Below are 13,456 nucleotides of genomic sequence, written 5' to 3'. Positions count from 1 at the left end.
TCATGTACTTATTAAATAATCAGCGTTATGAGTTTGTTTACACTCTAAGATGAAGGAAACATAACAGATAAACATGAATTAATATTAAAATATCATTATTAGGAGCAGCAATTAAGACATGATGATAACTGATCCATTTCATATTAAAATATATCTATATTTAATCTTGTGGCCTTTATTATGAACACATATTTTGTGACTTTGAATTGTAAAATAAATATTTTTTTTCAATAAGACTCAACAGATATATTCTATCACCTCCTTCACTTCCAGCTTAATTAAATGATTTGATTATGATTATATAATTAATAGTTTTATTTACTGACAATAATAGAACATGTTTATTCATCTTTATTAATCTTGGTCGGTGGGATGAATATTATTTATAATGTATTTATTATTTGTAAAGGGAGACGCCATGTTGTTTCCTTCTCTCAATAAATACCAGAAACACGTGATTAATCATATTTATTGGTGTTTATTTGTGACTTGTTTTGTTTATTTCCAGGTGTCTCGCGCTGTCGTCCCGGGTCTTTACATCCGGGACATCGGAATGTAAACGCGTCACGTTTTTTGTCGGGACAACGCCCACTTACCCAGAATGCAAAGCGTGTGTGTATCTTTTGCTACTGAGGGGCACATCTTTATCATAGATGAACGTTGATCGATGAAACGTCATCAGGCCTTTACATTCATCTCTAAAACTAATATGTAAAAAAAAAAAGTATTTTTGTCGTAACGTCTCTTTTCACCTAGCCAATCAGCGCCCGGCTCCGGTCTGGAAACGCCTACAATGTTTGCTGACTGGCCAATCAGGTCGCTCCCTTTTACCGGACGCCATTTTGTCTGTTGGAGCGGTGCTGGATGGAACCTGTTGCTCCGTAGTTCCGTGTTGTGCAATGGACGGGTGAGTCTTCTACGTGTTCACTCACACTCAGTCTGTCTTTGATCTGTTTCTTTACTCACAACCGGGAACATCTGCGTGAACACGTCGTCAGATTAACGTGAGACCGGAAGACTGCCGGCGTTCGTGTTGATCTTTTAACCGTCGATAAAGTTGTGTTTGTGGTGTTAGCAAGGAAAGCTAGCCGCGTTAGCTGAGGTGTTAGCTGTGCTGTTAGCTGTAGTGCTAGTCGTGGTGTTAGCTGTGGTGCTAGCTGTGCTGTTAACTGTGGCGCTAGCTGAGGTGCTAGCTGTGGTGCTAGTTGTGTTGTTAGCTGAGGTGCTAGCTGTGGTGTTAGCTGATGTGCTAGCTGTGGTGTCAGCTGAGGTGCTAGCTGTGGTGTCAGCTGAGGTGCTAGCTGTGGTGCTAGCTGAGGTGCTAGCTGTGGTGTTAGCTGAGGTGCTAGCTGTGGTGTCAGCTGAGGTGCTAGCTGTGGTGTTAGCTGTGGTGTTAGCTGAGGTGCTAGCTGTGGTGTTAGCTGAGGTGCTAGCTGTGGTGTTAGCTGAGGTGCTAGCTGAGGTGCTAGCTGTGGTGTTAGCTGAGGTGCTAGCTGAGGTGCTAGCTGAGGTGTTAGCTGTGCACAACTTCCACACTTAACTCTGTTTACTGGTATTTAAACGAGGCCTCGTTTACTTATTTAACACACTAAGATCTAAATTAATACATCAATTTCTGTAATGATCACTCAGCAACGTGCATAACTCCCAGTGAAGCTTCACGATGTTCTCACGCCCACTAATTATGTTTCCCTCTCAGAAATGTTTAAATGTTACTAAAGTTGATGTAGCTCCATGTTTGACAGACGGGTCTCATCTGATTGGTTAAAGGTGTAAGAACCAACGGTTCAGACTGGAGGACTTCAACACAAGTGTTTACCTTAAAGCAAGTCCAGTTATATAGAACATATAGAACACTTGTGTTCTATGAGGTTTGTGTTTTAAATATTAAGAAGACAACTTTATATTCACGGTGTTTCATTTGCAGCTCGGCAGTAACTGATGAACTCAGATGTTAGACGGAGCTGTTCAGATTGAATTCATTCTTTTTAAGGTGACTGTAGCTTTACATGTGAAGAGGTCTTGTTTGCATTTAAAGACTCAAACTAACTCCACCAAAGGAGGAAACGTGAGACGACCTGTTTGTCTTCCTCTGGTTCCTGTTGATATCAAAGTTTAATGGACGCGTTTGTCTTCATGGGTTCTGGTTGTATTGATCTCTACGGTGTTCTGTTCACCAGCTGCTTCTCTACCAGCTGAACGTGATCCTCTGCAGAGCGACAGGCGTTCCACTTCCTGCTCTGAATATTTGTGCTTTGTCGAGGCTCATTGGTGCCCTGAGGGTCTTCTTCTTCTTCTTCTTCTTCTTCTTCTTCAGGACAGCCGGTTTAGTGTCTCATTTCTACATGTACCATCCAAAGTACAAGTACTCTTGACAGGTACTCTTGACAGTTACTCTGTCATACTTCTTATCAACTTAAGCCATTTATTTCCTCCATCAGCCATGAAAGAAAGAAGATGTACTTCTGTTCAGTACTTGTTGCGGAAGTCCAGATATCCTGTAAACTACACGCATTTTTTTTGGTGCCAATTTGCATCCCTCCAGTCTCATCGTGTCTCTGAGGAGACTTTGTAATCTTTGGTGTGAACACAGCGCCACCTTTCTGTAATACTGTGAACACTCAGACGACGGGTTAAAGTGTCACAGACACTTTTATCTCCTCACAGACTTGTCGTGATGTCATTGAACGCATCGCTTCAGTCTGATGGGTTTTCTCTGCCCTTCGCTCCGTCTCCTCAGGCTTCAACCTCATTTTAACTTTGTTGGCTTGTTTTGAGTTTTTCTCTCTGCTGCTTCTAACACGCTGTCTTCTCTTCACAGCAGTGTCCACCAAGATCTAACAGCTGGTACTAAGGTAGGAACCTCCTCCTCTTTCTCTTCCTCCTCCTCTTTCTTTCTCCTCCTCCTCTTTCTTTCTCTTCCTCCTCCTCTTTCTCCTCCTCCTCCTCCTCAGCTCTCTCTAAAATCACCTTTGTATAGTTTTTGTTGTGTTCAAGGACCCTCAGACATCATAGCCTAATTAATCAATTAGTTAATGGACAGAAAATCAATCGATAACATCGGTTTGATTGATTGATCAGCTGTTGGAGGCGTGTCTTGGTTACATTGATCAGCAGTTGGGGGCATGTCTTGGTTACATTGATCAGCTGTTGGGGGCGTGTCTTGGTTACATTGATCGGCTGTTGGGGGCGTGTCTTGGTTACATTGATCAGCTGTTGGGGGCGTGTCTTGGTTACATTGATCGGCTGTTGGAGGCGTGTCTTGGTTACATTGATCAGCTGTTGGAAGCGTGTCTTGGTTACATTGATCAGCAGTTGGGGGCGTGTCTTGGTTACATTGATCAGCAGTTGGGGGCGTGTCTTGGTTACATTGATCAGCTGTTGGGGGCGTGTCTTGTTGAGTATTTCCTGATCTAATGGATCACTAGATGAAGATGAATCTCCAGCTCTAATCAGGCTGATGGATCAATAACAGACGATGTTAACGTGTATCAGGAAACCGGAACCACTGGTTCTACTGGTTCTAGTGATCAGCTGATCACTTTGATCACCTGTGGTGGGCGTGGCCTTCATGTACCTGAGGTAGAGCCAGACCTTTGTTGCTTCTGTTTCACATTAAAGGTCTTCCTGCAGTTGAGAAGGCAGAATATCCTTCTGGGAGGGCTTTTATTGTGAAAGGAACAGTTGTATGTTAGAAATGAGATCATGAATATTAATATAAATATAAACTATATTTGTAAACAATGACGTAGATCAGTGTGAACATTTAGTTTAACGAGAGAAGAAGATATAAACGTTCTGAGGTCCAAGTCTCCAGATGATCCACGCAGTGATGTGTTCATGAACGCAGCGTCAGTGTTCACTAAGGTGGTCGTTGAACTACGTCCACTGCTCACTACAGAGTCTCTTCACTGCAGTCAATCAGTGGAGTGACGGGGTTCACACCAGACGATAGATTACAAAGTCTCAGGCGTGATGAGACTGGAGTGACACCGATCAGTGTTGAGATGCTCCTCCTCCATCAGTGACGTCATGATGTATCAGACTTTTTACAAATCCTCATCATTCTGTTTTTGTGTGTTTATTGTGTTTCGTGTTCATACAGCTGTAGTGAACACTCTGATGACCGTGTAGTTTACAGCAGATCTGGACTTCTACAACAAGTACTGGACAGAAGTCCAGCTTCTTTCTTTCATGGCTGATGGAGAAATAAAAGACTTAAGTTGATAACGGCTTCTGGGGCGATAAGCCACACACCCTCTCCGGCGTGTCTGGAGCCCCCGCGAGTAAGGTTTGGTGTGAACACACCTTCACTGATGAAGACTCACCTTCATCTCTCCGATGACGTCTTCAGTCTTTGTTGGTCTGATGTTCACATGATACTAAACATCTGAGTCTGGAGATTAATCTGATCTCCCAGAAGCCTTTGCTCACATTCCTCTGGTTGGTATGTGGACCAGTCACAGGAATGTGAGCAAAACCTGAATCTGAGCCAGAACCACATGAAGAACAGGAAGGAGGAGGAGGAGGAGAGGGTGACTTTGAGGATCTCAGGTGTCTCCTCAGGCGAGTCACCTGAAACAGAACACACTGGATCCTGTTAAAGGAACAGTTCAGAGTTTATGTTTCCTCAAGAACATCTGGAGCAGATGTTCTCCTCAGAGGTGTGAAGACTTTAACGTACTGAGACATTTAAGAGATGAGTTGTCTGCATCACAGTAAAGATGATGAAGATGAAGTCTCCAGCTGAGGTCTGTGGTTGGTCCTTTAAACCAGAGAGCAGCAGACTGCCTGTTTGTCTTCTGTGAGACAGACCGGGCAGCAGCTGTCAGACAGCAGGTCCAGGTCCAGAGGAGACCAGGGCTCAGGTTTCTGCTCTTTTATTCATGAGAGGAGCTGTAAGAAGATCTGAGCTGCTTTTGTTTAGGAACACAAAGACACCAACTGACGATTGGTCCGTTTGATCGTCACGTTGTCCAATCGGCTTCTAGTCCAGAACCACAGACAGACATTTAGTATCACAGGAGAAGTCAGTCTGCAGAGGCCGGGACCCAAACCTTCATCTCTAGAGTCTACTGACAACTAAAGCAATCAATGTTCAATGACCAGTGAACCCACCACGGACTCACAGGAGGCTTTCATTGAAACAGTAGAAGAAGAACTCTGTCTGTGGAATGAGGCTCTTTGTCCACATCTGGTTTTCATTGAGCTCCACAGGAAGTGCCCCCCCCATGTTTGACTGTCTCGTGGTGACTGTTTTAAGGACATGTTGCTCTCTACTGCCCTCTGGTGGCAGCAGGGCTTCCTGTTTTACTGTGATGTTTGATGGCCTGCTGTCCACGTCTTCTGATGAAAGTCTAAATCACATGTTGAGAACTGACGGAGATCAAACTTGTGTTTCAGAGAGGATCTGAAGAGGTTTTCCCCAGCGTCTCCAACGGCCCGTATATCATGAGCACCACAGGTCAGTTAAATATCACATTCATGCTCCTCAGGATCAATGGTTTCTATGTTTGATATCAGGAATATTACTTTATAGAGATGTTAGATTTAGTTCTGTTGACTTTCTTCTTCTTCTTGTATGATTGTTGATGAGATGATGGTAGTTGCTTCCTGTCCTCTGTAGCCAATGGAAACGACAGTAAGAAGTTCAAAGGTGACATAAGAGGTCCCGGGGTTCCATCCAGGGTCATACACATCCGCAAGCTCCCGAACGACATCGCAGAGGCCGAGGTGATCAGCCTCGGCCTGCCATTCGGAGACATCACCAACCTGCTGATGCTCAAAGCCAAAAACCAGGTGAAGGACTTTTACAGTTGGTTCTCTACTCACCGGTCCCTCACCGAGCGTCCCGTACCGAGCGTCCCTCACCGAGTGTCCCGTACTGAGCGTCCCGTACCGAGCGTCCCTCACCGTCCCTCACCGAGCTGTCCCGTACCGAGCTGTCCCGTACCGAGCTGTCCCGTACCGAGCGTCCCTCACTGTCCCGTACCGAGCTGTCCCGTACCGAGCGTCCCTCACCATCCCGTACCGAGCTGTCCCGTACTGAGCTGTCCCGTACCGAGCGTCCCGTACCGAGCATCCCGTACCGAGCTGTCCCGTACCGAGCTGTCCCGTACCGAGCTGTCCCGTACCGAGCGTCCCGTACCGAGCGTCCCGTACCGAGCGTTCCGTACCGAGTGTCCCGCACCGAGCGTCCCTCACCGAGCATCCCTCACCGTCCCTCACCGAGCATCCCGTACCGAGCGTCCCGTACTGAGCGTCCCGTACTGAGCGTCCCATACCGAGCGTCCCGTACCGAGCGTCCCGTACCGAGCGTCCCGTACCGAGCGTCCCTCACCGAGCGTCCCTCACCGTCCCTCACCGAGCATCCCGTACCGAGCGTCCCGTACCGAGTGTCCCGTACCGAGCGTCCCGTATCGACGGTCCCGTACCGACGGTCCCGTATCGAGCGTCCCGTACCGACGGTCCCGTACTGAGCGTCCCGTACTGAGCGTCCCGTACCAAGCGTCCCTCACCGTCCCGTACCGAGCTGTCCCGTACCGGCCCAGAACTATCTGTACTAAACTGTCCTGTGTCCCCCTTCAGGCCTTCTTGGAGATGAACTCAGAGGAAGCAGCTCAGAACATGGTGGGTTATTACTCCACAGTGATGCCCATCATCAGGAACCATCTGGTCTACGTTCAGTTCTCCAACCACAAGGAGCTCAAGACAGACAACTCCCCCAACCAGGAGGTACACCTCACTCTTTACTGTTAGCATCTGTTAGCATCTCCTCTACAGCACTCATCCATTGTTAGCATCTGTTAGCACCTGTACAGTGCCCATCCATCCTTAGCACGTGTTTACATGTCCTCTCTCAGAGGGCCCAGGCAGCTCTTCGGGCCCTCACCACGTCTCATGTGGACCCGACTATGGGGGCTCCGAGCACCGTGCTGAGGGTCGTGGTGGAGAACCTGGTCTACCCCGTCACCTTGGACGCGCTCTGCCAGGTAAATACAACAACAACGACAACGCAAGCAGGAGACGCATATAACTTAGATTTGACCGATCCGTTTCCCGTCTGGTCCTCAGATCTTCTCAAAGTTCGGCACGGTTCTGAGGATCATCGTGTTCACTAAGAACAGTCAGTTCCAGGCTCTGCTGCAGTATGCTGACGGAGTGTCCGCCCAGTCGGCTAAACTGGTGAGCATCGCATCCTGCCGGTCCCACCGCCGGCAGGAACGCACATCCTCTGATGAGGAGTTCACGGTTCACTGAGCTGCTCTTCTGTGCTTCAGTCTCTGGAGGGTCAGAACATCTACAACGGCTGCTGCACTCTGAGGATCAGCTTCTCCAAACTCACCAGCCTCAACGTCAAGTACAACAACGAGAAGAGCCGAGACTTCACCAGACCGGACCTGCCCACCGGAGACAGCCAGCCCACCATGGAGCACCCAGCCATGGCCACCGCCTTCAGTGAGACACACACACACACACACACACACACACACACACACACACACACACACACACACACGTGTTGAACCTGTAGTTCAGGTGTGTCTCTTCTCCAGCTCCAGGTATCATCTCAGCCGGTCCGTACGGTGGAGCTCACACCTTCCCTCCAGCCTTCACCCTCCAGCCTGCCAGTGAGTCTCACCTGTTCAGCTTCATGCTGCTCGCTGCACCTGTGGTTTCTCACCAGGGTTCATCTTAATGAAGAAACCTGCTTCAATAGATCTCAATGCATCTACTGTTAGAAAGTCACTTCAATGGAGGATAATTATAATAAATGTCAGCATCATGTTTCAGGTCGTTAAACAGCTGACTGAATACACTGATAGAATACTTCATAATATGATACACTGATAGAATACTTCATAATATGATATTACATATTCTGCCAATCGGCCCTTAAATGCAATAAATTCCTGACAGCCAATCACATCTCTGCTCATGTTGATTTCATTTCAAAATAAGAGCGTGCTGTAATTCTCAAGATGACCCAGCTGTGGTCTCATTAGTGTCTCACCCGTCCCACCCCTCCCACCTGTCTCACCCGTCCCACCCCTCCCACCTGTCTCACCCGTCCCACCCCTCCCACCTGTTTCACCCGTCCCACCCCTCCCACCTGTCTCACCCGTCCCACCCCTCCTACCTGTCTCACCCGTCTCACCCCCCCACCCGTCTCACCCCTCCCACCCGTCTCACCCTCCCATCTGTCTCACCCCTCCCACCTGTCCCACCCATCTCACCCGTCTCACCCCTCCCAGTGTCCTCCCACTACCCAGGCCTGGTCCCCGCTCTGCCCGGGGCCCTGGCCTCTCTGGCCCTCCCCGGGGCCTCCAGACTGGGGTTCCACCACCACCTGTCATCTGGAGTCTCTGTCCTGCTGGTCAGCAACCTGAACCCTGAGGTGAGTGCGTCTCTCTGTCCGTCCTCTTCTTCTTCTGTGTTCATAAGACCGCTAAACCTCCTGCTCCTGTGTGCAGTGCATTGTGGGTCAGCAGTGTTTATTATTAACATGTCGGACAAAAACAGAGGATGTAGACGGACGATGTTTGACAGTTCAATGTTAGAGAAGTTACACAGACACACAGAGACAGACATACAGACAGACAGACACACACAGACACACAGAGACAGACGGACAGACAGACAGACAGACACACAGAGACAGACAGACAGACAGACAGACACACAGAGACAGACAGACAGACAGACAGACACAACCTCCTCTCTAAAGGTAATTAACCGTCTGATTGACCCCCTCACCTGTGTCTCTCTCTCTCTCTCTCTCTTTTTTCTCCCCCGTTTAATTTGTTGCCATGGAAACGGACCCCCCCCACCTTTACCTGTCTGTCTCTAAAGAGAGTCACGCCCCACTGCCTCTTTGTTCTCTTCGGTACGTTGTCACTCGCTTCTTATTTTGAAATTCAGTCACTTGTTTGTTTTGATTTTAACTTCCTGTTTTTAATGAAAGAAATTAGTTTTATTTACAATATTTAATTATTAATAAAAGTTTAGTCTTCAGGGCTGATGAACTAAAAGTGAGGAAAAAAGACACTTTATTACAGATTAAAATAATATTATATATATATATATACACATACATATTATTTATATATATACTATATATATAATGTATATTATGTATATATAATATATATATATATTTATATTATATATATATATATATATTTATATTATATATATATATATAATTTATATATATATATATATATATTTATATTATATTTATATATATATTATATATATATATATATTTTATATATATATATATTATTTATATATAAAGAAAAATATAGAAATATCAACATTTACATGAAGACAAATTAGAATAATGATTCACAGTTTATGGTATGTCTTCCTGTCGTCATGGGGACTACATGTGACAGCAGCTGTATTCATGGTCTCATCTGATCTCAGTAAAGTTTGAGTTTCCTTCGGTCTGCATGTCCTGAATCAGCCTCTCACTCCCATGATTCATAGCTGCTACACTGTGATCCGACCCTGAACTTCCTCCCTGCTTCCTGTTTACTCCTGAACTAAAGTCACGTGTTTGACGGCGGGTTTTATATTCTGTTTGGTCTAAGTCTGCGTCGTTGTGCTCGTACGACTTCCTGTTTGAGAAGAATTTAACCTTTCTGTTTGTTAAGGTGTTTATGGCGACGTGATGAGAGTCAAGATTCTGTTCAACAAGAAGGAGAACGCTCTGGTTCAGATGTCTGACTGCACTCAGGCTCAGCTCGGTGAGGAACACTGTTATATGATGTGAACGTGACTCAAACGTCTATTCAGTGGAAGTAAGATCAAGTTTAGCTGCTTTAAAAGTCCTCAGAAGAGTTCAGCGTTATTCAATGAATGTTTGAATCCTAAAATGTTACGTATGTTTTATGTTCAGGGATAGAAACAACAGAGCAGAGTGTCTTAGAGTGAGAGAAGAGAAAGAAGTAATCAGAAGCGTTCTTTACTCTCTGCTTTGCAGCCATGAGTCACCTGAGTGGACAGCAGCTCCACGGAAAGTCTCTGCGCATCACGCCGTCCAAACACACCAGCGTCCAGCTTCCTCGTGAAGGCCACGAGGACCAAGGCTTGACCAAAGACTACAGCAACTCTCCCCTGCACCGCTTCAAGAAGCCCGGCTCCAAAAACTACTCCAACATCTTCCCACCTTCTGCCACCTTGCACCTGTCCAACATCCCGTAAGTCCTCCACCAGTCCTCCACCACGACTGAGACTAGCTGCAGCGGTCCTCTAACGCTCATGTTCCTTTGTGTCTGCAGCCCGTCTGTGGTTGAGGACGACCTCAAGATGCTGTTTTCCACCTCAGGAGCCATGGTCAAGGCCTTCAAGTTCTTCCAGTGAGTCGTCGATCGACTGTCCTCCTCTACCCCGAAGTCCTGAAGCCTTCATCCTAACCCTGTTACCCCATGTCCTAGTCCTGAATCCTTTATCCTAACCCTGTTACCCCATGTCCTAGTCCTGAAGCCTTTATCCTAACCCTGTTACCCCATGTCCTAGTCCTGAATCCTTTATCCTAACCCTGTTACCCCATGTCCTAGTCCTGAAGCCTTTATCCTAACCCTGTTACCCCATGTCCTAGTCCTGAATCCTTTATCCTAACCCTGTTACCCCATGTCCTAGTCTTGAATCCTTTATCCTAACCATGTTACCCCATGTCCTAGTCCTGAATCCTTTATCCTTACCCTGTTACCCCATGTCCTAGTCCTGAATCCTTTATCCTGACCCGTTACCCCATGTCTTAGTCCTGAATCCTTTATCCTAACCCCGTTACCCCATGTCCTAGTCCTGAAGTCTTTATCCTAACCCTGTTACCCCATGTCCTAGTCCTGAAGCCTTTATCCTAACCCTGTTACCCCATGTCCTAGTCCTGAAGCCTTTATCCTAACCCTGTTACCCCATGTCCTAGTCCTGAATCCTTTATCCTAACCCTGTTACCCCATGTCCTAGTCCTGAAGCCTTTATCCTAACCCTGTTACCCCATGTCTTAGTCCTGAAGCCTTTATCCTAACCCTGTTACCCCATGTCCTAGTCTTGAATCCTTTATCCTAACCCTGTTACCCCATGTCCTAGTCCTGAATCCTTTATCCTAACCCTGTTACCCCATGTCCTAGTCCTGAAGCCTTTATCCTAACCCTGTTACCCCATGTCCTAGTCCTGAATCCTTTATCCTTACCCTGTTACCCCATGTCCTAGTCCTGAATCCTTTATCCTAACCCGTTACCCCATGTCTTAGTCCTGAATCCTTTATCCTAACCCCGTTACCCCATGTCCTAGTCCTGAAGTCTTTATCCTAACCCTGTTACCCCATGTCCTAGTCCTGAAGTCTTTATCCTAACCCTGTTACCCCATGTCCTAGTCCTGAATCCTTTATCCTAACCCTGTTACCCCATGTCTTAGTCCTGAAGCCTTTATCCTAACCCTGTTACCCCATGTCCTAGTCTTGAAGCCTTTATCCTAACCCTGTTACCCCACGTCCTAGTCTTGAATCCTTTATCCTAACCCTGTTACCCCATGTCCTAGTCCTGAATCCTTTATCCTAACCCTGTTACCCCATGTCCTAGTCTTGAATCCTTTATCCTAACCCTGTTACCCCATGTCCTAGTCCTGAATTCTTTATCCTTACCCTGTTACCCCATGTCCTAGTCCTGAATCCTTTATCCTAACCCTGTTACCCCATGTCCTAGTCTTGAATCCTTTATCCTAACTCTGTTACCCCATGTCCTAGTCCTGAATTCTTTATCCTTACCCTGTTACCCCATGTCCTAGTCCTGAATCCTTTATCCTAACCCTGTTACCCCATGTCTTAGTCCTGAAGCCTTTATCCTAACCCTGTTACCCCATGTCCTAGTCTTGAAGCCTTTATCCTAACCCTGTTACCCCATGTCCTAGTCCTGAATCCTTTATCCTAACCCTGTTACCCCATGTCCTAGTCCTGAAGTCTTCATCCTAACCCTGTTACCCCATGTCCTAGTCCTGAAGCCCATGTCCTCATCTTTAACATCTTTACTGACTGAAGCATTCATTCTTAAACCCTGAACCCTCACCTTTCATGTCCTGGTCTTTGTATGTGTCCTGAACTGGTACTCCTGTCCTGAAACACTGATTCATACGTTGTCCCGAACCCTTTTGATCATGTGACTTTGCGGACTTCCTGTGTCGTCTGAAACGCTCCTCTTGGTTTCTCCTTCAGGAAGGACCACAAGATGGCTCTGATCCAGATGGGCTCAGTGGAGGAGGCCATCGAGTCCCTAATCGAGTTCCACAACCACGACCTGGGAGAGAACCACCACCTGCGGGTCTCCTTCTCCAAGTCCTCCATCTGAGCCTCCGACTTCCCTGGATGGGGTCCACTACACTCCGATCATTCCTACCAGTCTGCAGGAGCCACCGGGAAGTCTGGTGTGACGTTAACTTATTTTTTTAAACTCATTTTTAGGTTCTTTAAGAGGATTAGGGTCATTTTAAGAACCATTTGGAGGAAGTCAGAATTCTGGAGTTAATCAGAAGTCGGGAAGTAAAGTCGGTATCAGAAGCCGTCGTTCTGAGGTCGTCGTCAGGATTGGGACTGGTGTTGCGTTCGTGTCCTTGTTTTGAAGTCGTTACCTTTTAGCCACTCTTGCCTTTCCACTTTAATCCTGGATTCAAGGATTAAAGTCAGCCTTCTAAATTTATTTCTCTGGAACGTGGACTCAAGTTATTCTAATCCCGACTTTATTACCTCAGAATTCTTTCTGTAGTCTCAGTTTTCCTGTGGTCCTGATCCTCTCCTCTGAAGTCCCCCCCCCCCCCCCCCAGACTTAGTTTGATCAGAGGATCCTGTGCCTTATTCCTGCAGTCACGACTGTGGCGTGTTAACAGTCCCATCATGCCTGCAGGCAGAGAGCAGGTTTACAGTTGGTAAAGGTTTACTGTTGCTGTGTTACGGATGTGTCTTCATGTTGTTGGTGTTGTTTTGTACTGCTGGTGACGAGCGTCAAACACGGGAACTCTTTCTTGTTTGCTGGTCTTTTGACCTCCGATGCTCTTTTGTTCTTTTCATTTCTTCATGTCTTAATGTCTTTATTCCTTATTTCTTTATTTCCATGTATGCAATCACGTTTTATTCAAATCAAATATTGTAGCAATATTTTAATCATTCCTGAGCTTTTGTTTCCGTGGTGTTGTGTTAGATCTGTGAGCTCGTCTCTGAACGGTTTTATTTATTAGTTTGTGATCCACTACAGCTGAAACCAAAAACGGCCTTTTAGATGCAAACGAACCCGCCGGCCTCAGGTTCCTGGTTTAAAGGACTCGACAAGAGATGGAAGAAGGTGAACCGGTTCAGGCTCTGGTGGGGTTTTACTGTGGGAATGTGTTGAGTGTGACTTCAGTGTAACGTGGAGTGCCTTCATGACAGACATCAGGTATTAATCCTCTCTGCTCCGAG

The 13,456-nt window shown here is 46.6% G+C and overlaps 1 protein-coding gene across 1 annotated transcript in view; it reads left to right on the top strand.

The window, feature by feature from the left end:
- Window positions 1-862: 862 nt before the first annotated feature.
- Window positions 863-13,456, top strand: part of ptbp1b (polypyrimidine tract binding protein 1b) — a 13,194-nt gene continuing 600 nt past the window's right edge. The window contains exons 1-15 of the mRNA XM_068725284.1: window positions 863-907; window positions 2,822-2,855; window positions 5,404-5,464; window positions 5,627-5,799; window positions 6,589-6,735; window positions 6,864-6,992; window positions 7,075-7,185; window positions 7,281-7,458; window positions 7,557-7,631; window positions 8,256-8,398; window positions 8,854-8,887; window positions 9,663-9,755; window positions 9,992-10,208; window positions 10,290-10,367; window positions 12,221-13,456. The exon at window positions 12,221-13,456 is cut by the window's right edge and continues 600 nt beyond it. Of these exons, the coding sequence (XP_068581385.1) occupies window positions 900-907; window positions 2,822-2,855; window positions 5,404-5,464; window positions 5,627-5,799; window positions 6,589-6,735; window positions 6,864-6,992; window positions 7,075-7,185; window positions 7,281-7,458; window positions 7,557-7,631; window positions 8,256-8,398; window positions 8,854-8,887; window positions 9,663-9,755; window positions 9,992-10,208; window positions 10,290-10,367; window positions 12,221-12,353 (1,614 nt within the window). The 5' untranslated portion in view covers window positions 863-899 and the 3' untranslated portion in view covers window positions 12,354-13,456. The remainder of the gene's footprint in view (window positions 908-2,821; window positions 2,856-5,403; window positions 5,465-5,626; window positions 5,800-6,588; window positions 6,736-6,863; window positions 6,993-7,074; window positions 7,186-7,280; window positions 7,459-7,556; window positions 7,632-8,255; window positions 8,399-8,853; window positions 8,888-9,662; window positions 9,756-9,991; window positions 10,209-10,289; window positions 10,368-12,220) is intronic.

The sequence above is a fragment of the Cebidichthys violaceus genome, unplaced genomic scaffold, assembly GCF_023349555.1.
Source record: "Cebidichthys violaceus isolate CVI_PGR_0920_01 unplaced genomic scaffold, fCebVio1.0.p SCAF_35, whole genome shotgun sequence".
Classification (NCBI taxonomy): Eukaryota; Metazoa; Chordata; class Actinopteri; order Perciformes; family Stichaeidae; genus Cebidichthys; species Cebidichthys violaceus.
Note: the sequence above shows the minus strand (reverse complement) of the source record. Positions and strands in the feature narration are given on the sequence as shown.